The sequence below is a fragment of the Microcaecilia unicolor genome, chromosome 7 (assembly GCF_901765095.1).
Source record: "Microcaecilia unicolor chromosome 7, aMicUni1.1, whole genome shotgun sequence".
NCBI classification, from domain to species: Eukaryota; Metazoa; Chordata; class Amphibia; order Gymnophiona; family Siphonopidae; genus Microcaecilia; species Microcaecilia unicolor.
In genome coordinates this window covers 308,231,329-308,256,713 of record NC_044037.1, presented here as the reverse complement: position 1 = coordinate 308,256,713, position 25,385 = coordinate 308,231,329, and the positions used below count along the sequence as shown (strand labels likewise).

At 47.9% G+C, this 25,385-nt stretch overlaps 1 protein-coding gene across 2 annotated transcripts in view; it reads left to right on the top strand.

The window, feature by feature from the left end:
- The window catches only part of DNAJB2 (DnaJ heat shock protein family (Hsp40) member B2), a 115,264-nt gene that overhangs the window by 45,421 nt on the left and 44,458 nt on the right, over positions 1–25,385 (top strand). For both annotated transcript variants that reach the window (XM_030210590.1, XM_030210591.1), the window contains exons 6-7: positions 4,412–4,504; positions 17,775–17,889. In XM_030210590.1, coding sequence (XP_030066450.1) covers positions 4,412–4,504; positions 17,775–17,889 — 208 coding nt within the window. The remainder of the gene's footprint in view (positions 1–4,411; positions 4,505–17,774; positions 17,890–25,385) is intronic.

The window sequence follows — 25,385 nt, the reverse complement described above, 5'->3', positions numbered from 1 at the left end:
AATGTTGAGGTTGTTGGGTCACATGGCCTCCATGTCATGCCCATGGCGCCTCGGGGAACCTAGCGGATGTCATCCGAGTAACACCAGAGTTGGTTCAGCCTCTATTTTGGTGGACAATTCAATCCAGTTTTGATTGTGGGACTTCAGATTCCTCAGCCCCAGAAGGTGCTGATGACAGATGCATCTCACCTGGGTAGGGAAGCTCACTTGAACGGGCTTCACACCCAAGGTGCATGGTCAGCCCAGGAGACAGATCTCCACATCAACCTTCTGACGTTCCAGGCAATCTGGAACACTCTAAAGACTTTCAGAGGCTGTTTGACCAAACTGTACTCATTCAAACAGACAATCGGGTTGCGATGTACTTCACCAGCAAGCAAGGGGGCACCAGATCACGCCTACTGTCAGGAGGCTGTCAGATATGGTACTGGGCAGCCCAGCACATAATGCTCATCAAAGCCAGTTACCTGGCAGGCAAATCTAACAGCCTGGCCGACAGACTGAGCAGGGTCATGCAACCATATGAGTGGTTCTGAGTGTGGGGCACCCCCTTGGTGGATCTATTTGCCACTCAATTCAATCACAAAGTCCTTCAGTTCTGCTCCAGGCCCACAACAGTCTAACGTCGGATGGCTTCCAGCCTTCTATATGCGTATCCTCCCATCCCTCTTGTGGGGAAGACTTGCTGAAGAGTCCTAGCCGCTTCAGCCTTTCCTCATAGGAAAGTCATCCCATCCCCTTTATCATTGTTGTCACCCTTCTCTGTACCTTTTCTAATTCCACTATATCTTTTTTGAGATGCGGTGACCAGAATTGCACACAGTATTCAAGGTGCGGTCGCATTCTCACTTTTGTTTTCCATTCCTTTCCTAATAATACTTAACATTCTATTTGCTTTCTTTGCTGCCGCTGCATACTGAGCAGAGGGTTTCAACGTATCAATGATGACACCTAAATCCTTTTCCTGGTCAGTGACTCCTTATGTGGAATCTTGCATCACATAGCTATAGTTTGGGTTCCTCTGTTGAAGAAATTTGCAAGGCTACATTGTTGTCTTCAGTCCACACGTTCACATCTCATTACTGCCTTGAGCAGGACACGCGACGAGATAATCGGTTTGGACAGACAGTACTGCAGAATTAGTTTGGGGTCTAGAATCCAACTCCACCCCCCCCCCAGGCCCATTCTGTTCTGTTCCAGGCTGCACTCTCACACAGTTGTCACCAATGTCACCAATGTTGTAAATTGAGGGGTCCCGAGCCCCCCCCAAGAAGGCTGGAGTGACCTTAAATCTGACTCCATCTCTAAATAGCACTAGTACTGGGGTAATCAAGGAGTTGTGAAGTTCTAAAAGGAATTGCCACCAAGAGAGATGTTAGGTCTAAGGAAAAGATACCAGCCTTATGACAAACTGGATTTAGGCTACAGGTTATACAATGCAGCGAAAGATAGCCTGATACAGCAAAAGCATTTATACTTACAGCCTTTCATCATTAAGTGAAGCCCACAAATCATCATTTGGGATGAGGAGTTTATTTACCAAGATACAAGTCAAATCAGTGATTGACAACAGGCACGTACAATCAATTAGTTATAGGAATATAATAATCCAGCTGCAAACAGGTGTTAATTAGTTCCTAATCTTTTATAATTTCTTTTACCAATTAGAGGTTTTACAAGGGAAAGCAATTAGGTAATTTGTCAATTCTGCTGGACACATTGGTTTCCCTTGGAGAGAGAGAGTGGCAACCCTTTTCTCTCTAACTTAAACCAGGAAATACCCTGATTTTTATAGGTGCCCTCAGGATATGGATAATATGACAGTAGATATACCTGATTGGATCTATGCTAATGTCATGGTTGTCACTGATTGGCTCATGCTAATGAGTAGCTTCTATCTTGCTAACATGGTTTTGTCTTTAGCTCGCTTGACCACAAATCTTAAGCAAGACCCTGCATCCAGCTACACCTTTCCTTTCTCACACCATGGCTGACCACAATCCTGCTCACAGGAAAGTCTCATTTCTCAACTTGTTTTTCTAACTTACATTAGAGAAAATTCCACTTTGCAACAGACACGGCTTCCATTTTGTGCTGAAATCCTCCATTTTGTTTCCATATCTATTGACCTAACTTTTCCTAATTTAGCTTATTTAGGCCTCAATCTGGGCTACAAACTAGGCCATACTTTTCCAGTAAGCTCCCAGTTATGTCAGCCATCAGATTTCTGACTCAGCCAAGGTCTGTAATAGCCTGAGCTCTATGACTGGGCCCGCCACCATTCCAGTGGGGGGGGGGGGTCTCTGGCTGTACCATAATTATACAAGTTTCAGGTTAATTACTATTTTGTTCTTGCCTTTGTGAGGCCCAATTGACAAATGGTGGTTGTTTCTAGTGAGTCTGGTAGCTAGGGATTCCCACATGTGAGAATATGGCCTGCTTCTTCTTGGAGTAAGTGAATATACTTACCTGTAGCAGGTATTCTCCGAGGACAGCAAGCCATATATTCTCACATACCCTCCCACCTCCCCTTGGAATTGATTCCATGCTATAGTATTGTACTTATGATCCTGTACATACGCAGTGAGAATGCTGCGTGTGCTCTTAAAGCGACATTAGCTTTATTATGCTGCGCATCGGGTGACGTGGATGATGTCTCCCACATGTGAGAATGAATGGCTTGCTGTCCTCCGGAGAATACCTGCTACAGGTAAGTATCTTTGCTATGTTTGTAGACAGTCCTTCTTGAACAGTTTTACCTAAATGACCAGCAGAAGAAAGGGGGTGTTGATGCCCCTGTATAAGTCGTTGGTGAGGCCTCACCTGGAGTATTGTGTTCAGTTTTGGAGGCCGTATCTTGTTAAGGATGTAAAAAGAATTGAAGCGGTGCAAAGAAAAGCTACAAGAATGATATGGGATTTGCATTACAAGACGTATGAGGAGAGACTTGCTGAACTAAACATGTATACTCTGGAGGAAAGGAGAAACGGGTGATATGATACAGACGTTCAAATATTTGAAAGGTATTAATCCGCAAACGAACCTTTTCCGGAGATGGGAAGGTGGTAGAACGAGAGGACATGAAATGAGATTGAAGGGGGGCAGACTCAAGAAAAATGTCAGGAAGTATTTTTTCACGGAGAGAGTAGTGGATGCTTGGAATGCCCTCCCGCAGGAGGTGGTGGAAATGAAAACGGTAACTGAATTCAAACATGCGTGGGATAAGCATAAAGGAATCCTGTGCCGAAGGAATGGATCCTCAGGAGCTTAGTCAAGATCGGGAGGCGGGGCTGGTGGTTGGGAGGCGGGGATAGTGCTGGGCAGACTTATACGGTCTGTGCCAGAGCCGGTGGTGGGAGGCGGGGCTGGTGGTTGGGAGGGGGGGATAGTGCTGGGCAGACTTATACGGTCTGTGCCAGAGCCGGTGGTGGGAGGCAGGACTGGAGGTTGGGAGGCAGGGATAGTGCTGGGCAGACTTATACGGTCTGTGCCAGAGCCGGTGGTTGGGAGGCGGGGATAGTGCAGGGCAGACTTATACGGTCTGTGCCAGAGCCGGTGGTTGGGAGGCGGGGATAGTGCTGGGCACACTTATACAGTCTGTGCCCTGAAGAGCACAGGTACAAATTAAAGTAGGGTATACACAAAAAGCAGCAAATATGAATTATCTTGTTGGGCAGACTGGATGGACCGTGCAGGTCTTTTTCTGCCGTCATCTACTATGTTACTGTGTTACAAACAGAGGGCCTGTACCGGTTCCAAATGATTCCAGAATGCAGCAGCAAGAGTAATAGAAGGCTGCAAGCGATGTGACCACATCATACCATTTTTTTCAAAAACTTCACTGGCTACCAGTACAGTACAGAGCTAAATTTAAAACTCTGATCTTCAAGGTCCTTCAAGGAAATGGCCCCAAATACCTAAAGATTAGGATGATCCTCTACACACCTTCGTGGACATTAAGGTGCTCTCAAGAACTGTCACTAACTACACCCCCTTCAACAGACATTACGCATTGGGAAGCTTGCCAGGTGCCCTTGGCCTGGATTGGTCGCTGTCGTGGACAAGATGCTGGGCTCGATGGACCCTTGGTCTTTTCCCAGTATGGCATTACTTATGTACTTATGATTCAAATGACTCACAAAATGTTTACTGTTGTATTTTGCTTATAAGGTTTATTTGTTTTCAAAGTGTTCAATAAAAATACATTAAAATTAAAATCTTTCATATTCTTGCTTTTTCTCCCCTTGTTTTTCCCTTTTTCTTCTCTAGTCTGATGGGGCTTCTCACTTCTATGTTGGGCTCATTCATAAGGTTGTCACTTGAAAACTTGCTTCTCCAAGAGGCATTGTCCCTCGTTTCAGTGGTAGTAGACATAGATAAGATTATTTAACTTTCTTTTATTTCCTTTCAGAGGACTTTGATCCATTTTTGGAGCACAGCAGAGGCAGGACGAGACGTCAACCACCCAATCCTTTCTCTTCCTTCTCCTTCCCAGATCATTCAGGTAAGATACAAAAATGGAGCACCTTTCAGTATTCAATACCAAGATTTGTTAGTGATCAGTGTCCATGCATGATGCAAATCATGTTAGAAAATCTAATGCCAGTTCACCATGTGTGGCAAAATTCATCCTACAGTAATTCATGCCAGTTTCTTCTATTTATTTAAAATATCCTTGATTCTAGGTGGGGTACAAATCTATATACATAAAATAGTGCAGAGCATTGCCCCTGAAGGATTATCAGGAGGCAGAAGCTGGCTAGCTTCTGGTGTGTGTGTGTAGCAGTTTATAAAATAAAGAGACAAAAGAGCCTCAAGATAAGCCAATGTTCAGGTACACAGATATGTTGTGAATACATAGTATGCTAGTTGCATCCTGTGTCCTGGTGGGGACGGTTTCCCTTAGCTGAGCTGCTGTCAGTTTCTCTGGTCATTCCTACATTTTCTGATGTTGGTTTGTCAATATCGATCTTGTTATACCTAATGTTTTATTCCACTATGTTACTCATATTCTTGTGTTATTATTAATTATATTTCTATTCTGCCATGGCAATAGCCAGGGTAGAGCAATGTAAGCCACATTGAGCCTGCAAATAGGTGGGAAAATGTGGGATACAAATGCAATCAATCAATTGAAATAAATACAGTTGCAGTAAACAAAGTAAAAAAAAAACCAACACAACTTCTTCTCTAGCTGCTTACTAAAACTTACGATATTTCTCACGTTATTCAAAGAAAACTGTTTTGGTGATTTAAAGGCTGACCAAATAAAAACTTCTTCACCTGTTTCCTAAAGTCTCTGATTTTTGCTGCCAGTTTATTCCACTCAGATGGCCCAGCAAAAGTTACATTTATGCATCTCTGTCAACTGGTTTTGTTCATGTGGAGGGCAACTGCAACAACCTGTGCTCTGGAAGGCATGTTCAGCCTCAAAGATGTTACGGATAGGACTAATGTGCCCAAAACAGGGAACACTAACATAGTAACATAGTAGATGACGGCAGAAAAAGACCTGCACTACTACTACTATTTAGCATTTCTATAGCGCTACAAGGCATACGCAGCACGGTCCATCCAGTCTGCCCAACAAGATAAATTCACATGTGCTACTTTTTATTTGTGCCTGCCAGCACTATCCCCACCACTAGTCATAACATTTCAGCTGTTACCATGATCAGTGTCCATGTTGTGATAATCAGTACTAATTTTACAGAATTGCATGCAGAAAAGAGGTGCCTGCTTTCCGCAGTTTGTAGGTAGGTAGTCCAGGGTGCTTAATTTGGGTTGAAAGGAGGTGCAGTTGTGATGTGCATGCACAAGGTACATGAATACATTTATTCCTTTTTCAGTATAGCTGTAAATCTATCAGTGGGACTGATTCTGGGAGCCTGTTTTATAAAGAAGCAAAGGTGCCTGTGTTGGCTTATAAAAATAAGTTTCTCAGATATGCATTCCATTATAAAACTAACCTCCATGATATCTGTGAGATTGCAGTCTATAAAAATAAGATGTACAATATACGTAAATGTGTTTAATTTCTATTAAGTACATAAGTAGTGCCATACTGGGAAAGACCAAAGGTCCATCTAGCCCAGCATCCTGTCACCGACAGTGGCCAATCCAGGTCAAGGGCACCTGGCACGCTCCCCAAACGTAAAAACATTCCAGACAAGTTATACCTAAAAATGCGGAATTTTTCCAAGTCCATTTAATAGCGGTCTATGGACTTGTCCTTTAGGAATCTATCTAACCCCTTTTTAAACTCCGTCAAGCTAACCGCCCGTACCACGTTCTCCGGCAACGAATTCCAGAGTCTAATTACACGTTGGGTGAAGAAAAATTTTCTCCGATTCGTTTTAAATTTACCACACTGTAGCTTCAACTCATGCCCTCTAGTCCTAGTATTTTTGGATAGCGTGAACAGTCGCTTCACATCCACCCGATCCATTCCACTCATTATTTTATACACTTCTATCATATCTCCCCTCAGCCGTCTCTTCTCCAAGCTGAAAAGCCCTAGCCTTCTCAGCCTCTCTTCAGCCTGTACTTATGCAGTTTGTCATTAGAACATAAGAATAGCCATACTGGGATCAATGGTCCATCTAGCCCTGTATCCTGCTTCCAACAGTAGCCAATCCAGGTCACAAGTACCTTGCAGAAACCCAGTTAGCAACATTCCATGCTACCAATCCCAGGAGAAGCAGCTTCCCTCATGTCCATCTCAATACAGCCTATGGACTTTTCTTCCAGGAACTTGTCCAAACCTTTTTTTAAACTCGCACTAACTGCTGTTACCACAACCTCCGGTAACGAGTTCCAGAGCTTAACTATTCATTGAGTGAAAAAATATTTCCTCCTGTTAGTTTTAAAAGTATTTCCATGTAATTTCATTGAGTGTCCCCTGGTCTTTGTATTTTTTGAAAGAGTGAAAAATCGATTCACTTCTACCCGTTTTACACCACTCAGGATTTTGAACACCTCAATCATATCCCCCCTCGTCCATCTTTTTTCCAAGCTGAAGAGCACTAAACTCTTTAGCCTTTCCTCATACAGGAGGAGTTCCATCCTCTTTACCATAGTAAGATATAAATACAGTTTAATAAAACATTAAAGGGGCAATTCTGTAACTGGGGGTTTGGTAGGAGTATATTATAAAACAGAACCCAGGATCAAGGCGCTTACACTTAAAGCAGCTATAGAGCTGTTGTGAGTGTGAGCCCTAAATGTGGCAGGGATGTGTGTAAAGTTTTGTCTATAAGCGAGAACCCTGCTTGTGTCCTGCGCATGCTCTGCCCCTTGTGTTCGCTCTCCCTTGCAAATAAGTGCTATGGAAGTTAAGTGGGTATTTGCAGAATAGAGCTTAGGCAGCTTACTAGGTGTACCGAGGGCGGGGCGGTGGGGTTGGCCCGCCCCGGGTGCATGCTGCAGGGGGGTGCAAGGAGCAGCACGCAGCCTGCTCCGTCTGATGTTACTTTCTGTTTTGGGGCAGAGGGAGTAGGGAACCGGCGGAGCCGACAGCTGCATGTCAGTTCCCAGCACCCCAGGAGGTAAGAGGCAGTGCACCCGGGGGGGGGGGGGGGGGTGTATGTCCTGAGATGATGCTGCACCCAGGGGGAGACAACGCTGCATTGGGGGGGGGGGGGGGGGGGTGCAGCGGCTATTCGCCCCGGGTGCCAGCCAACCAACCAACCGCAGAAGGAACACCACTGCTGCTAGCGTTTACACACATCACTGTGTATATCTGCATATATATTTGCTAGTATACTAGACACATATCTGTAACATGCGCAAAAATGTGAGCACCTAGGTAATACAATTACCCTGCAAATTCATACCAGAAATTTACAAAAGAACAGACGAGATAAAAAAATCAGCCTATACCTGGGAATACTGTACAATTTACGATTAGAAATTCTGCTTCAAATTTTGCAAAACATCATGTAGTAGTTCTCCACCTTTAAAGCCACTTGACCACTGCTGTATAACGTGGATTTCTCAAAATTAGATTGAAGAAGAAATGCGTTTGCAGCAGAAAGACAGATTTTCTACAGTTGGCTTGGTCTAGTCAGTATAGTAGAAAATGATTGCTGTCATATAGTAAATACAGCCAGATACAGATACCATCCCATACGGAATTCTAAAATAAAAAGGCAAAGTTCTTTTTTTGCTTTAACAGGCTCATTTTGGATTTTCAGAACCTGTGCAACAGTTGTGTCATGAACCAACCAGCAGGTGGAGCTAGAAAACTGAGCTGAGGCCATAGCGGAGAGTTTGCTTTGGTTTTCACTGAGGAAGTTGTGGGAGAAATACCAGTGCCAGAAATGGCATTCAATGCTGATGAGTCAGAGAAACTGAAACAAATCTCTGTAAACCTGGAACATGGGCGGCTAAATGGCAGATGACGTTTAATGTGAGCAAGTGCAAGATGATGCATGTGGGAAAAAAAGAACCCGAATTATAGCTACGTCATGCAAGGTTCCACGTTAGGAGTTACGGGCCAAGAACGGGATCTGGGTGTCGTCGTTGATAACACACTGAAACCTTCTGCTCAGTGTGCTGGTGCGGCTAGGAAAGCGAATAGAATGTTGGGTATTATTAGGAAAGGTATGGAAAACAGGTGTGAGGATGTTATAATGCCGTTGTATTGCTCCATGGTGCGACCGCACCTTGAGTATTGTGTTCAATTCTGGTCGCCGCATCTCAAGAAAGATATAGTACAATTGGAAAAGGTGCAGCGAAGGGCGACTAAAATAATAGCGGGGATGGGACGACTTCCCTATGAAGAAAGACTAAGGAGGCTAGGGCTATTCAGCTTGGAGAAGAGACGGCTGAGGGGAGACATGATAGAGGTATATAAAATAATGAGTGGAGTGGAACAGCTGGATGTGAAGCATCTGTTCACACTTTCCAAAAATACTAGGACTAGGGGGCATGCAATGAAACTACAGTGTAGTAAATTTAAAACAAATAGGAGAAAATGTTTCTTCACCCAACGCGTAATTAAACTCTGGAATTCGTTGCCGGAGAACGTGGTGAAGGTGGTTAGCTTAGCAGAGTTTAAAAAGGGGTTGGATGGTTTCCTAAAGGACAAGTCCATAGACCGCTACTAAATGGACTTGGGAAAAATCCACAATTTCAGAAATAACATGTATAAAGTTTGTACGTTTGGGTAGCTTTCCAGGTGCCCTTGACCTGGATTGGCCGCTGTCGGGGACAGGATGCTGGGCTCGATGGACATTTCTCCAGGCAGGCCTTCAGAAATTATTGGCATTGGATACTCTAAAATTTCAGGTTGCAGCTTTGGCCTATTTCAGGGGCCGACTACAGAAGACATGTCTTGCAGCTCATCCGGATATCATTCGATTCTTGTGGGGAACATACTTCTTTTAGCCTCCCTTTTGTACACTGTGTCCAGAGTGGAATCTTAATTTAGTCCTTTGAGCTCTTCAGAAGCCTCCTTTGAGCCACTCTAAGGCCTCCTTGAAAGATCTTAGACTAAAGACAGCGTTCTTGGTGGCTGTTGCGTTGGTACGTAGGATTTTGGAGCTTCAGGCTCTCTCTCGTCGGGATCCCTTTCTTTGCTTTTCGGAGGCAGGGATCTCCCTGCTCATGGTTCCTTCCTTTTTTCCGAAAGTGGTATTAGCATTTCATCTCATCTAATCTGTGGAGTTTACGTCCTTTTGCATAGAGGATTAAGAGGCTCAGTATTGTTCCTTGAAACTTCTCAATTTGTGTAGATTCTTCAGATATCTGGAAGTCATGAATAAGACATAAGCATCGCCACACTGGGACAGACCAAAGGTCCATCTAGCCCAGCACCCTGTCTCCGACAGTGGCCAATCCAGGTCACAATCACCTGACAAGATCCATTTTGTACTGCTTGTCCCAGGAATAGTGGATTTTTCCTATGTTCCTTTAATAACATTCTATGGCCTTTTCCTTCAGGAAGCCGTCCAAACCTTTCTTAAACTCTGCTAAGCTAACCGCATTAACCACATTCTCCGGCAACGAATTCCAGAGTCTAATTATGCGCTGAGTAAAGAAAAATTTTCTCTTATTTGTTTTAAACTTACTGCACTCCAGCTTCATCGCATGCCCCATTGTCCTAGTATTTTTGGAAAGCGTAAACAGACGCTCCATATCTATCTTTTGCACTCATTATTTTATATACCTCTATCATATCACCCCTCAGCCACCTTTTCTCCAAGCTGAAGAGCTCCAGCCGCTTTAGCCTTTCCTCATAGGAAAGTCGTCCCATCCCCTTAATCATTGTCGCCCTTCTCTGCACCTTTTCCAATTCCACTATATCTTTTTTGAGGTGCGGCGACCAGAATTTAACACAATACTCTAGGTGCGGTCGCACCATGGACCGATACAGTGGCATTATAATATCCTCATTTTTGTTTTCCATCCCTTTCCTAATAATACCTAACATTCTATTTGCTTTCTTAGCCGCAGCAGCACACTGAGCAGAAGATTTCAACATATCATCAATGATGACTCCCAGGTCCCTTTCTCGTTCCGCGACAGGAGCTACATCATGCTGAACCTTGCATGACGTAGCTATAGTTCTCCGAGGACAAGCAGGCTGCTTGTTCTCACTGATGGGTGACGTCCACGGCAGCCCCTCCAATCGGAAACTTTACTAGCAAAGTCCTTTGCTAGCTCTCGCGCGCCCGCGCGCACCGCGCATGCGCGGCCGTCTTCCCGCCCGAAACCGGCTCGAGCCGGCCAGTCTTCTTTTGTCCGCACTCGGTACGGTCGTGTTTCGCCGTGTCGGGCCCCGGAAAGTTGACCTCGCGCGTCCAAATTGTTTTTTGAGCGTGTTTTTCTCTTAGGAAAAGCTTTTCTAAAGTCGGGAAGTGTTCCGGAAACCCTCCACCGGGTTTCGTGTCAATCCTCCCCGTACTTCCAGCTTTTTGCCCCGGTAAGTTTTCTTTCGTCGTCGGGGTAGGCCTCTTTTTGGCCTCGGTCGAGATTTTTCTCCCTCTAATTTTTGGTGCTTCAATATTCGCCATTTCGGCTTTTGATTTCGCCGGCGTGATTTTTCCGCCCATGACATCGAAGCCTTCCAGCGGCTTCAAGAAGTGCACCCAGTGCGCCCGGGTTATCTCGCTCACTGATCGACACTCGTCGTGTCTTCAGTGTCTGGGGGCCGAGCACCGCCCTCAGAACTGCAGTCTGTGTTCCCTGCTTCAAAGGCGGACTCAGGTAGCGAGACTAGCCCAGTGGAACGTGTTGTTCTCGGGCTCTTCGTCGGCATCGGCACCGGGATCTTCGAGTGCATCGACGTCGTCAGCGTCCAGACCATCTTCCTCGGCCGCCCTTGCATCGAGTGCATCGAGGCATCGGGCCTCTGCATCGGCGCCGAGACATCGGATAGCTGCATCGACGTCGGTGGTCCCAGGACCTCGTCTGCTGATGTCGTCGGACGGTGGTGCATCGGGTGGAGTGCAGGTGAGGGCTGTCCATTCCCCTGCTGGTGGCGGTGAGCCCTCGGGTGGGTCTCCTCCTACCCTGAGGGCTCCTGCGGTACAGCCCCCCCGAGATCGACCCTCGTCGGTCTCGGCCCCGAGGAAGCGACGGGTGGATTCGACGTCCTCCTCGTCGGTGCCGGGGAGCTCCGGTGACATGCTTCGGAAGAAGTCGAAGAAGCATCGACACCGGTCCCCTCCCCGCGTCGGCACCGAGAGCTCTGGGTCGCCGAGGGAGTCGGCACCCAGCAGGCATCGGCACCGAGAGGACCGCTCACCCTCTGTTCAGGAGGTGTCGATGCGCTCCGCTCTGGACAGCCCGGAACAGCCTCCACGCCCGGAACAGGTACTGACGTCGACGCCTGCATCGACCTCCATGCCTTTCTCTGCAGCCGCTCTGAACGAGAGCCTCCGGGCCGTTCTCCCAGAGATTCTGGGGGAGCTGTTGCGCCCTACCCCTCCGGTACCGGCGGTGCTTGCGCCTCCGGTACCGTCGAGCGTGGCGCCGGCTGGCCCATCGCCCGGGGTGAGGTCCCCGATGTCGGTACCGCGTGCGGTGCCGACTGCGGCCACCTCCCAGGAGGGCTCCCCGACTACGTCGGCGGAGGGAGCTTCGCCGATGCGGGCGAGGGAGTCTACCTCTCGACGCCCCCATCGTGGACGTGGCTCCACGGAGTCGAGCCGGGCCCGGTTGCAGACGCAGGTCCGTGAACTTGTGTCTGACACCGAGGGTGAGGCCTCGTGGGAAGAAGAAGAAGATCCCAGATATTTCTCTGACGAGGAGTCTGAGGGTCTTCCTTCTGATCCCACTCCCTCTCCTGAAAGACAGCTTTCTCCTCCCGAGAGTCTGTCTTTTGCTTCCTTTGTCCGGGAGATGTCTACGGCCATCCCCTTCCCGGTGGTTGTGGAGGACGAGCCCAGGGCTGAAATGTTTGAGCTCCTGGACTATCCTTCTCCACCTAAGGAAGCGTCCACTGTTCCCCTGCATCATGTCCTCAAAAAGACATTGCTGGCGAACTGGACCAAGCCTTTAACTAATCCCCACATCCCCAAGAAGATCGAGTCCCAGTACCGGATCCATGGGGACCCAGAGCTGATGCGCACCCAGTTGCCTCACGACTCTGGAGTTGTGGATCTGGCCCTAAAGAAGGCTAAGAGTTCTAGAGAGCATGCTTCGGCGCCCCCGGGCAAAGACTCTAGAACCTTAGACTCCTTTGGGAGGAAGGCCTACCATTCCTCTATGCTCGTGTCCAAGATCCAGTCTTACCAGCTCTACACGAGCATCCACATGCGGAACAATGTGCGGCAGTTGGCGGGCTTGGTTGATGCTCTTCCCCCTGAGCAAGCCAAGCCTTTTCAGGAGGTGGTCAGGCAGCTGAAGGCGTGCAGAAAATTCCTGGCCAGAGGAGTTTATGACACTTTGATGTTGCGTCCAGGGCCGCTGCTCAAGGTGTGGTGATGCGCAGGCTCTCATGGCTGCGTGCCGCCGACCTGGAGAATAGAATCCAGCAGCGGATTGCGGACTCGCCTTGCCGTGCGGATAACATTTTTGGCGAAAAAGTCGAACAGGTGGTAGAGTCTCTCCACCAGCGGGACACCGCATTCGACAAATTCGCCCGCCGGCAGCCTTCAGCTTCTACCTCTACAGGTAGACGATTTTTCGGGGGAAGGAAGACTGTTCCCTATACTTCTGGCAAGCGTAGGTACAATCCTCCTTCCCGACAGCCTGCGGCCCAGGCTAAGCCCCAGCGCGCTCGCTCTCGTCAGCAGCGTGCGCCTCAGCAAGGCCCCGCGGCTCCCCAGCAAAAGCAAGGGGCGAGCTTTTGACTGGCTCCAGCAGAGCATAGCCGACATCCAAGTGTCAGTGCCGGGCGACCTGCCAGTCGGGGGGAGGTTGAAAGCTTTTCACCAAAGGTGGCCTCTCATAACCTCCGATCAGTGGGTTCTCCAAATAGTCCGGCAAGGATACACCCTCAATTTGGCCTCAAAACCTCCAAATTGTCCACCGGGAGCTCAGTCTTACAGCTTCCAGCACAAGCAGGTACTTGCAGAGGAACTCTCCGCCCTTCTCAGCGCCAATGCGGTCGAGCCCGTGCCATCCGGGCAAGAAGGGCTGGGATTCTATTCCAGGTACTTCCTTGTGGAAAAGAAAACAGGGGGGATGCGTCCCATCCTAGACCTAAGGGCCCTGAACAAGTATCTCGTAAAAGAAAAGTTCAGGATGCTTTCCCTGGGCACCCTTCTCCCCATGATTCAGCAAAACGATTGGCTATGCTCTCTGGACTTGAAGGATGCCTATACGCACATCCCGATACTGCCAGCTCACAGACAGTATCTGCGATTTCAGCTGGGCACACGCCACTTCCAGTACTGTGTGCTACCCTTTGGGCTCGCCTCTGCACCCAGGGTGTTCACAAAGTGCCTAGCTGTGGTAGCAGCGGCGCTTCGCAGGCTGGGGGTGTACGTGTTCCCATATCTCGACGATTGGCTGGTGAAGAACACATCCGAGGCAGGAGCCCTGCAGTCCATGCAGATGACTATTCGCCTCCTGGAGCTATTGGGGTTTGTGATAAATTACCCAAAGTCCCATCTTCTCCCAGTGCAGAAACTCGAATTCATCGGAGCCCTGCTGGATTCTCGGACGGCTCGCGCCTATCTCCCAGAGACGAGAGCCAACAACTTGTTGTCCCTCGTCTCGCGGGTGCGAGCGTCCCAGCAGATCACAGCTCGGCAGATGTTGAGATTGCTGGGCCACATGGCCTCCACAGTTCATGTGACTCCCATGGCCCGCCTCCACATGAGATCTGCTCAATGGACCCTAGCCTCCCAGTGGTATCAGGCCGCTGGGGGTCTAGAGGACGTGATCCACCTGTCCACGAGTTTTCTCGAATCCCTGTTTTGGTGGACGATTTGCTCAAATTTGACTCTGGGACGTCCCTTCCAAATTCCTCAGCCACAAAAAGTGCTGACCACGGATGCGTCTCTCCTGGGATGGGGAGCTCATGTCGATGGGCTTCACACCCAAGGAAGTTGGTCCCTCCAAGAACGCGATCTACAGATCAATCTTCTGGAGTTGCGAGCGATCTGGAACGCTCTGAAGGCTTTCAGAGATCGGCTGTCCCACCAAATTATCCAAATTCAGACAGACAATCAGGTTGCCATGTACTATGTCAACAAGCAGGGGGGCACCGGATCTCGCCCCCTGTGTCAGGAAGCCGTCAGCATGTGGCTCTGGGCTCGCCGTCAGGGCATGGTGCTCCAAGCCACATATCTGGCAGGCGTAAACAACAGTCTGGCCGACAGGTTGAGCAGGATTATGCAACCTCACGAGTGGTCGCTCAATTCCCGTGTGGTGCGACAGATCTTCCAGGCGTGGGGCACCCCCCTGGTGGATCTCTTCGCATCTCAAGTGAACCACAAGGTCCCTCAGTTCTGTTCCAGGCTTCAGGCCCACGGCAGACTGGCGTCGGATGCCTTCCTCCTGGATTGGGGGGAAGGTCTGCTGTATGCTTATCCTCCCATATCTCTGGTGGGGAAGACTTTGTTGAAACTCAAGCAAGACCGAGGCACCATGATTCTGATTGCTCCCTTTTGGCCGCGTCAGATCTGGTTCCCTCTTCTTCTGGAGTTATCCTCCGAAGAACCGTGGAGATTGGAGTGTTTTCCGACCCTCATCACGCAGGACGACGGGGCTCTTCTGCATCCCAACCTCCAGTCCCTGGCTCTCACGGCCTGGATGTTGAGGGCGTAGACTTTGCCTCTTTGGGTCTGCCAGAGGGTGTCTCCCGCATCTTGCTTGCTTCCAGGAAAGACTCCACTAAGAGAAGTTACTTCTTTCATTGGAGGAGGTTTGCCGTCTGGTGTGACAGCAAGGCCCTAGATCCTCGCTCTTGTCCTACACAGACCCTGCTTGAATACCTTCTGCACTTGTCTGAGTCTGGTCTGAAGACCAACTCCGTAAGGGTTCACCTTAGTGCAATCAGTGCATACCATTACCAAGTGGAAGGTAAGCCGATCTCAGGACAGCCTTTAGTTGTTCGCTTCATGAGAGGTTTGCTTTTGTCAAAGCCCCCTGTCAAGCCTCCTACAGTGTCATGGGATCTCAATGTCGTTCTCACCCAGCTGATGAAACCTCCTTTTGAGCCACTGAATTCCTGCCATCCGAAGTACTTGACCTGGAAGGTCATTTTCTTGGTGGCAGTTACTTCGGCTCGTAGAGTCAGTGAGCTTCAGGCCCTGGTAGCCCAGGCCCCTTACACCAAATTTCATCACAACAGAGTAGTCCTCCGCACTCACCCTAAGTTTCTGCCAAAGGTCGTGTCGGAGTTCCATCTGAACCAGTCAATTGTCTTGCCAACATTCTTTCCCCGTCCTCATTCCTGCCCTGCTGAACGTCAGCTGCACACATTGGACTGCAAGAGAGCATTGGCCTTCTACCTGGAGCGGACACAGCCCACCAGACAGTCCGCCCAATTGTTTGTTTCTTTTGACCCCAATAGGAGGGGAGTGGCTGTAGGGAAACGCACCTTATCCAATTGGCTAGCAGATTGCATTTCCTTCACTTACGCCCAGGCGGGGCTGGCTCTTGAGGGTCATGTCACGGCTCATAATGTTAGAGCCATGGCTGCGTCGGTAGCCCACTTGAAGTCAGCCTCCATTGAAGAAATTTGCAAAGCTGCGACGTGGTCATCTGTCCACACATTCACATCTCATTACTGCCTGCAGCAGGATACCCGACGCGACAGTCGGTTCGGGCAGTCAGTTCTTCAGAACCTGTTTGGGCTTTAGGATCCAACTCCACCCCCCGAGGGCCCTGTTTGTTCTGTTCCAGGCTACACTCTCAGTTAGTTGGTAAATTTTTTAGGTCAATCTCAGTTATGTCCTCGCCGTTGCGAGGCCCAATTGACCAATGTTATTGTTTTGAGTGAGCCTGGGGGCTAGGGATACCCCATCAGTGAGAACAAGCAGCCTGCTTGTCCTCGGAGAAAGCGAATGCTACATACCTGTAGAAGGTATTCTCCGAGGACAGCAGGCTGATTGTTCTCACAAACCCGCCCGCCTCCCCTTTGGAGTTGTGTCTTCCCTTGAAGTGTATTGTCTTGCTACATACTGGACTGGCCGGCTCGAGCCGGTTTCGGGCGGGAAGACGGCCGCGCATGCGCGGTGCGCGCGGGCGCGCGAGAGCTAGCAAAGGACTTTGCTAGTAAAGTTTCCGATTGGAGGGGCTGCCGTGGACATCACCCATCAGTGAGAACAATCAGCCTGCTGTCCTCGGAGAATACCTTCTACAGGTATGTAGCATTCGCTTTCGGGTTCCTCTTTCCCACATGCATCACTTTGCACTTGCTCACATTGAACGTCATCTGCCATTTAGACGCCCAGTCTCCTAGTCTCGCAATATCTTCTTGCAACTTTTCGCAATCTTCCCGCGATTTGATGACCTTAAACAACTGTCATCAGCAAATTTGATAACCTCACTAGTTTTTCAAATCAAGCAGACTGTGCTTTTTGGTAAACAGAGGTTTGGCTTCATGGCTTCCAAGCCCACAGTTGCTAGGTGGTTGAAGGAGACTATCATGTCAGCTTATTTGCTTGAGGGGCTGTACAGGCCTCGTGGGCTCATTCTACGAGATGTATAGTGACATCCTGGGTGGAGACTACCTTTTTGTTTCGGTCAGATATTTGCAAGGTGGCGAACATGATCGATTCTGCATACCGTTTGCCAAGCACTACAAGATGAATGCTGTGGTGCGCTTGGAAGCCAGTTTTGGAGCTTCAGTCCTCGGGATGGCAGCGCCATGACCCCACCCACTGTAGGGATTGCTTTTGAACATCCCACAAGTTCTGGAATAGTGGGAAGCTGTGTAATGAAAGGAGAAATTAGGTCTTACTTGCTTAATTTTCTTTCCATTAGTCCTTCCCACTGTTCCAGAGGCCCGCCCGAGGTTTCTGAGATGTTTAGTTGGTGCGAAGTAACAGGTCAAATAACAGTTGTCACCTTCCTGCATATCTTTTGTTCTCTACAAGATGTCCAGAGATGAGAGAGGTCCACACATGTTTCTCCTTACTGCTTGTCTACATAAATACTGAGGAGCTTGACTGAATGCCAAGGGAGATGTCTCAGCTCAGTTTTCAGTTCTCTATCTACTCCTGCTGGTTGGACACAACTATCCCACAGGTTCTGGAATAGTGGTAAGGACTAATGGAAAGAAAAATAAGACCCAATTTCTCATTTCTAGCAATCCTTTACAGTTAAACTACACTTCCTGATGAATCTTGACAACTTGTGCTTTATTTCAGGCTTCTCTTCCTTTATCTCATTTGGGAACGCTGGTGGTATGGGTATTGGCAACAATTTTCGATCTGTATCTACTTCTACCAAGTATATTAATGGCAAAAGGATCACAACTAAAAGGTAAAGCAGATGCAAAACATAATATCTTGTAAAGCCTTCGTACCCTTGTACATTTTTCTCATTCCTCTATCTAAAAATATACAATTCAAAATGCGTTAGAGTAGGAGTATACTTACTTTACGCTTTCAACATGAAAGAGCAATTACAATTATATTCAAAATAGGGCTGCATTCTGTTTAAAATTTTTAATTTCGAGATTAAAAGATGCTTGCCAGCATCTTATTTCTGCCCTATGCCTATCTCTCCCTCCCCTCTGAACCCCCGGACCAACATTGCTCTCTCTGTGCTCCCCTCCACCTCTCCCCCCGGGTCCAGATTTTCCTCTGCTCTCCTCACCCCCCCTGGGTCCAATATCACTCCCTCTCTTCTCCTTCTCCCCCCCCCCCCGTACCTTCCAAGTTGCTTAGAGAGCAGCAGCACAGCAACATCTATATGCTATCTTCCCCCTACTCCAGAGGCTCCCTCTGATCCATCCCGTCCCTAAGAATACAAGAAATTATGTCAGAGGAGAGCAGGACAGGTCAGAGGGAGCCTCTGGAGCAGGGAACTTCTAGATGTTGCTGCATTGCTGTTGGCCTCTGAGCAGCTTGGAAGGTACGGGGGGGGGGGGGGGGGCGCAGAATAATTTGTTTTTTAATCGCAACTAATGTGTTAATTGTGACATTAACTGCTATTAATCTGCCACCCTAAATCAAAAGCAATAAAGAATAAGAAAACACTCTGTTATTTCAAACTCATAATAGCAATCAAAAAAACTATGCATAATGTTGCTTACTAGTGACCTCTTCACCACCGTATATAACAACATTTAAAAAAAAGAAACCTTAATGCTCCAGAATACAAGTATATATCACATTCACCATTCTTAATGGAGTCCCAGTATTCTCATTGTTTTCAGTCTGAAAAAAGGGAACACTGGAAAAAATTCCCTGGCTTTAACACTTGTACTGCAAGGGAGAAAACCCATGGTCTCTCCCCCCCCCCCCCCCCCAAAAAAAAAAGAGGCACAGACGTGCAGGGAACAATAGAACCAGCCAGAATCTAGAATAGTTCCACAAAAAAATTCAGCATTCAAAAAAGAGAAAGAGCAGCTTTTAAACTAGATATGGGGGAAAGGCCGACAGTCACACAACAGCGCATGGTTCGGGATAAGGTATCTTGCAAGGATACCTCACAAACAGGGAAGATAGGGTTTCTGGATAGTGAGGTTGCACAAGAGACCGTGGTAGGTCAGGTGCCCTTAAATACAACTAAAGATCAGACAAAAGATGGGAAATCAATAGTGTCAAGCACTAAGCATCATGCAAATAGGAACAACAAACATACTCTGAAATATCTATATGCAAATGCTAGGAGTCTACTACTACTACTACTTAACATTTCTAGAGCGCTACTAGGGTTACGCAGCGCTGTACAATTTAACAAAGAGAGACAGTCCCTGCTCAAAGAGCTTACAATCTAATAGACAAGTGAACGGTCGGTCTGATAGGGGCAGTCAAATTGGGGCATTCTGGATTCACTGAACGGTAAGGGTTAGGTGCCGAACGCAGCATTGAAGAGGTGGGCTTTAAGCAAAGACTTGAAGACGGGCAGGGAGGGGGCTTGGCGTAAGGGTTCAGGAAGGTTGTTCCAAGCATAGGGTGAGGCGAGGCAGAATGAGCGGAGCCTGGAGTTGGCGGTGGTGGAGAAGGGTACTGAGAGGAGGGATTTATCCTGTGAACGGAGGTTACGGGCGGGAACGTAAGGGGAGATGAGGGTAGAGAGGTAGTGAGGGGCAGCAGACTGAGTGCATTTGTAGGTAAGAAGGAGAAGCTTGAATTGAATGCGGTATCTGATCGGAAGCCAGTGAAGTGACCTGAGGAGAGGGGTGATATGAGTATATCGGTTCTGGCGGAATATGAGACGTGCAGCAGAGTTCTGAACAGACTGAAGGGGGGATAGATGGCTAAGTGGGAGGCCGGTGAGGAGTAAGTTGCAGTAGTCCAGGCGAGAGGTAATGAGAGCGTGGACGAGAGTTCGGGTGGTGTGTTCAGAGAGGAAAGGGCGAATTTTGCTGATGTTAAAGAGGAAGAAGCGACAGGTCTTGGCTATCTGCTGGATATGCGCAGAGAAGGAGAGAGAGGAGTCAAAGATGACTCCGAGGTTGCGGGCAGATGAGACGGGGAGGATGAGGGTGTTATCAACTGAGATAGAAAGTGGAGGAAGAGGAGAAGTGGGTTTTGGTGGAAAGACGATAAGCTCGGTCTTGGACATGTTCAGTTTCAGGTGGCGGTTGGACATCCAGGCAGCAATGTCGGATAAGCAGGCCGATACCTTTGCCTGGGTCTCCGCGGTGATGTCTGGTGTGGAGAGATACAGTTGGGTGTCATCAGCATAGAGATGATACTGGAAACCATGAGATGAGATCAGGGAGCCCAGGGAAGAGGTGTAGATTGAGAAGAGAAGGGGTCCAAGGACCGATCCCTGGGGAACACCAACAGATAAGGGGATGGGGGTGGAGGAAGATCCATGAGAGTGAACTTTGAAGGTGCGGTGGGAGAGATAGGAGGAGAACCAGGAGAGGACAGAGCCCTGGAACCCAAATGAGGACAGTGTGGCAAGAAGTAAGTCATGATTGACAGTGTCAAAAGCGGCGGATAGATCCAGGAGGATGAGGATGGAGTAGTGGCCTCTGGATTTGGCAAGGAACAGGTCATTACAGACTTTAGAAAGTGCTGTTTCTGTCGAGTGAAGAGGGCGAAAACCGGATTGAAGCGGATCAAGGATGGCATGAGAGGAGAGAAAATCAAGGCAGCGGCTGTGGACTGCGCGCTCAAGTGTCATGGAGAGGAAGGGTAGGAGGGAGATGGGGCGGTAGTTGGAGGGACAGGTAGGGTCTAGTGATGGTTTTTTGAGGAGGGGCGTGACTACAGCATGCTTGAAGGTGTCGGGGACAGTTGCAGTGGAGAGAGAGAGGTTGAGGATATGACAGATGGAGGGGGTGATAGTAGGAGAGATGGTGTTAAGTAAGTTGGTAGGGATGGGATCAGAGGAACAAGTGGTGCATTTTGAGGAGGAAAGAAGGCGGGCGGTTTCCTCCTCGGAGATATCAGGAAAGGAGGAGAAGGAGGTCTGGGTTGGTTGGTTGAGGGAGAGGGTTGAAGGGTGAAGAGGAGGAGGTGGCTTGGTAGTGAACTCAAGGTTGATCTTTTGCACCTTGTCGCGGAAGTAGTCAGCCAGTGATTGAGGAGAGAGTGACGGGGGGGTGGGAGCGGAGGGCACTTTGAGGAGGGAGTTAAGGGTGGCGAAGAGACGACGAGGGTTAGAGCTGAGAGAATTAGTCAATTGGGTGTAATAGTCCTGTTTGGCAAGGAATAGTGAGGACTGGAAGGAGGATAGCATGAATTTGTAGTGAAGGAAATCTGAATGGGTGCGAGATTTCCTCCAGAGGCGTTCAGCAGATCGGGCGCAGGAGCGAAGGTAACGGATGCAAGGGGTCAGCCAGGGCTGGGGATTAGTACGCCTTGTGGGACGGGAGGTGGATGGTGCAAGGGTGTCCAGAGCAGAGGAGAGAGTGGCATTGTAAGCGGAGACAGCCTCGTCAACAGACTCGGAGGACATGATGGAGGGGAGGAGATTAGAAATACTAGATGATAAGGTGGGAGGGTCAATAATCTGGAGATTCCTGGAAGTAGTGGTTAATGTTGGGCGGGGCTGAGGGGGAGGGTGAAGAAATAAGATGGGAGAGTTGGAATGTATTGCAGTTAATGAAAAATTGGATATAATAGGCATTACTGAGACCTGGTGGAAGGAGGATAACCAGTGGGACACTGTCATACCGGGGTACAAAGTATATCGTAGTGATAGGGTGGACCGGACTTGTGGAGGGGTAGCATTGTATATTAATGAGAGCCTTGACTCAGGACACAGATCACACCTTTGAATCATTGTGGGTTGAAATTCCATGTATAAAAGGGAAAAGGACAGTGGTAGGAGTGTACTACCATCCGCCTCGCCAGGATGAGCAGGAGGACGCGGAAATGATAAAAGGAATCAGAGATGCAAACATAATGGGCAATGCGATAATAATGGGTGACTTCAATTACCCAAATGTAGACTGGGCCAATGTGACATTGAGACACGCTAGAGAGGTACAATTCCTTGATGAAATCAAGGACAGCTTTATGGAGCAGCTGGTGCAGGAGCCGATGAGAGAAGGAAAAATTCTAGACTTGGTCCTTAGTGGAGCGCATGATCTGGTGAGGGACGTTATGGTACTGGGGCCGCTTTATAACAGTGATCACAATATGATCAGTTTTGATATCAACCTTGAAGTAACTATACATAGGAAGTCAAATACGTTAGCGTTTAACTTTAAAAAAGGAGACTACGATAAATTGAGAAGAATGGTTAAAAAAAAACTTAAGAGGGGCAACTGAGAGGGTAAAAACTGTACAACAGGCGTGGATGCTATTCAAAAATACCATCCTGGAGGCCCAGGCCAAACATATTCCACGAGTTAGAAAAGAAAGAAGGAAGTCCAAAAGACAGCCGGCGTGGTTAAAAAGTGAGGTGAAGGAAGCTATTAGGGCTAAAAGAAATGCCTTCAGAAAATGGAAGAAGGAACCGTCTGAAAATAACAAGAAGCAGCATAAGAAGTGTCAAAGCAAATGCAAGGCGCAGATAAAGAAGACCAAGAGGGATTATGAAAAAAGATAGCAGTAGAGGCAAAAATACATAGTAAAAAAATTTATTTCGGTATATTAAAAGCAGGAAGCCGGCAAAAGAATCGGTTTGGCTGCTGGATGACTGAGGGGTAAAAGGGGCGATCAAGGATGACAAAGACATAGCGGAGAGATTAAATGAATTCTTTGCTTCGGTCTTCACTGAGGAAGATTTGGGTGGGACACCGGTGTCGGAAATGGTATTTCAAGTGGACGAGTCGGAGAAACTTACTGAATTCACGGTAAACCTGGCGGACGTAATAGGGCAGTTCGTCAAACTGAAGAGTAGCAAAATCACCTGGACCGGATGGTATTCATCCTAGAGTACTGATAGAACTGAAAAATGAACTTGCGGAGCTACTGTTAGTGATATGCAATTTATCCTTAAAATCGAGCGTGGTACTGGAAGATTGGAGGGTGGCCAATGTAACGCCGATTTTAAAAAAGGTTCTAGGGGAGATCGGGAAATTATAGACTGGTGAGTCTGACGTCGGTGCCGTTGAAAATGGTAGAGGCTATTATTAAAAACAAAATTACAGAGCACATCCGAGGACATGGATTACTGAGACCAAGTCAGCACGGCTTTAGTTTTGGGAAATCTTGCCTGACCAATTTACTTCAATTCTTTGAAGGATTAAACAAACATGTGGACAAAGGGGAGCCGGTTGATATTGTGTATCTGGATTTTGAAAAGGCGTTTGACAAGGTGCCTCATGAAAGGCTAGAGAGGAAATTGGAGGGTCATGTGATAGGAGGTAATGTCCTATTGTGGATTAAAAACTCGTTGAAGGATAGGAAACAGAGAGTGGAGTTAAATGGGCAGTATTCACAATGGAGAAGGGTAGTTAGTGGGGTTCCTCAGGGGTCAGTGCTAGGACCGCTGCTTTTTAATATATTTATAAATGATTTAGAGATGGGAGTAACTAGCGAGGTAATTCAAAGTCGTTAACTCGCGAGAGGATTGTGAAAAATTACAGAAGGACCTTACGAGACTGGGAGACTGGGCGGCTAAATGGCAGATGACGTTTAATGTGAGCAAGTGCAAGGTGATGCATGTGGAAAAAAAGAACCCGGATTATAGCTATGTCATGCAAGGTTCCACGTTAGGAGTTACAGACCAAGAAAGGGATCTGGGTTCGTCGTCGATAATACACCGAAACCTTCTGCTCAGTGTGCTGCTGCGGCTAGGAAAGCGAATAGAATGTTGGGTATTATTAGGAAAGGTATAGAAAACAGGTGTGAGGATGTTATATTGCCGTTGTATCGCTCCATGGTGCGACCGCACCTTGAGTATTGTGTCCAATTCTGGTCGCCGCATCTCAAGAAAGATATAGTGGAATTGGAAAAGGTGCAGCGAAGGGCGACGAAAATGATAGCGGGGATGGGATGACTTCCCTATGAAGAAAGACTAAGGAAGCTAGGGCTTTTCAGCTTGGAGAAGAGACGGCTGAAGGGAGACATGATAGAGGTATATAAAATAATGAGTGAACAGGTGGGTGTGAAGCGTCTGTTCACGCTTTCCAAAAATACTAGGACTAGGGGCATGCGATGAAACTACAGTGTGTAGTAAATTTAAAACAAATCGGAGAAAATGTTTCTTCACTCAACGGCATAATTAAACTCTGGAATTCGTTGCCAGAGTACGTGGTGAAGGCGGTTAGCTTAGCAGAGTTTAAAAAGTGGTTAGACGGTTTCCTAAAGGACAAGTCCATAAACCACTACTAAATGGACTTGGGAAAAATCCACAATTCCAGGAATAACATGTATAGAATGTTTTTACGTGAAGAGATTCCAAGATGGCGCTGTGAATAGACGCACCTGTGTTTGCTCCTGGAGGCTGCTGTGTTTGTGAGTTTCTCTCGGTGCCTCTGTAGCCTCGTTAACCATGGGGAAGCGGAGGGGGAAGGTAAAGGAATTTCCCTCGGTTCCTGTGACCTCCTCGACGATGAAACAAACAACCCTGCAATTTCCCAGGCAGCAACCGGGTCCTCAGGGAACTTCGACCCCCACTGCAGCTCTCGGCCCTTCGGAGTCGATTGAGAGTTGAAACGGGGCTTCCTTGAGCCCTATGGAGCGATTTGCACCTCCCCAGCCTGGAAGAGAGTTGCTGGCTGTTCAAACAGAGACAGACGCCGAAGTGGCTCAGCTGGTCCTGTCTGAGGGTGTGACTGCAGCAACTGAGATAGATTCTCAACTTCAGGAAACATTACTACAACAGGCTTCAAAGGTATTGCCTCAAGCTATTGTTTCCAAGTTAGCTGGGGCTGATAGTCTACCTCAATCTCCTCCTGTGGCTAGTGGAGTGATTAGACCAGCAATTGTGACGCTGGAGTCACTATGGGATATGGTTTACAATATCCAAACCTCTATGCAAACTACTTTAAAGCAGAATTCTTCTGATATTGAAGTTCTTTCTGAGGCTGCCCTGCTTCAAGCACAAGTGACTGCACAGCAAACCCAGAAATTGGAACGTGTGGATATCAAAATTCAAGAAATGGGATCTATAGAAACAGCTTTGGTTAAAGACAATAATTTCCTGTATAAACGACTTGAATACCTTGAAAATCAGACTAAAAGGCTTAACCTTAGGTTTCTTAATTTTCCCAAATCGCTGTTAATTTCTCCTTTGGAGATGGTTAAAAAATATTTGGTGGACATCCTGGGAATGGACAAGGACTCACTCCCTCCCATTACACGGGCTTATTACATCGGGAGTACTGGAGTGGTGGTAGGAACCCCCCCCCCCCTGTAATAGGGGAGGGAATGAATCTTACCTCATTCCTAGAAAGGTCA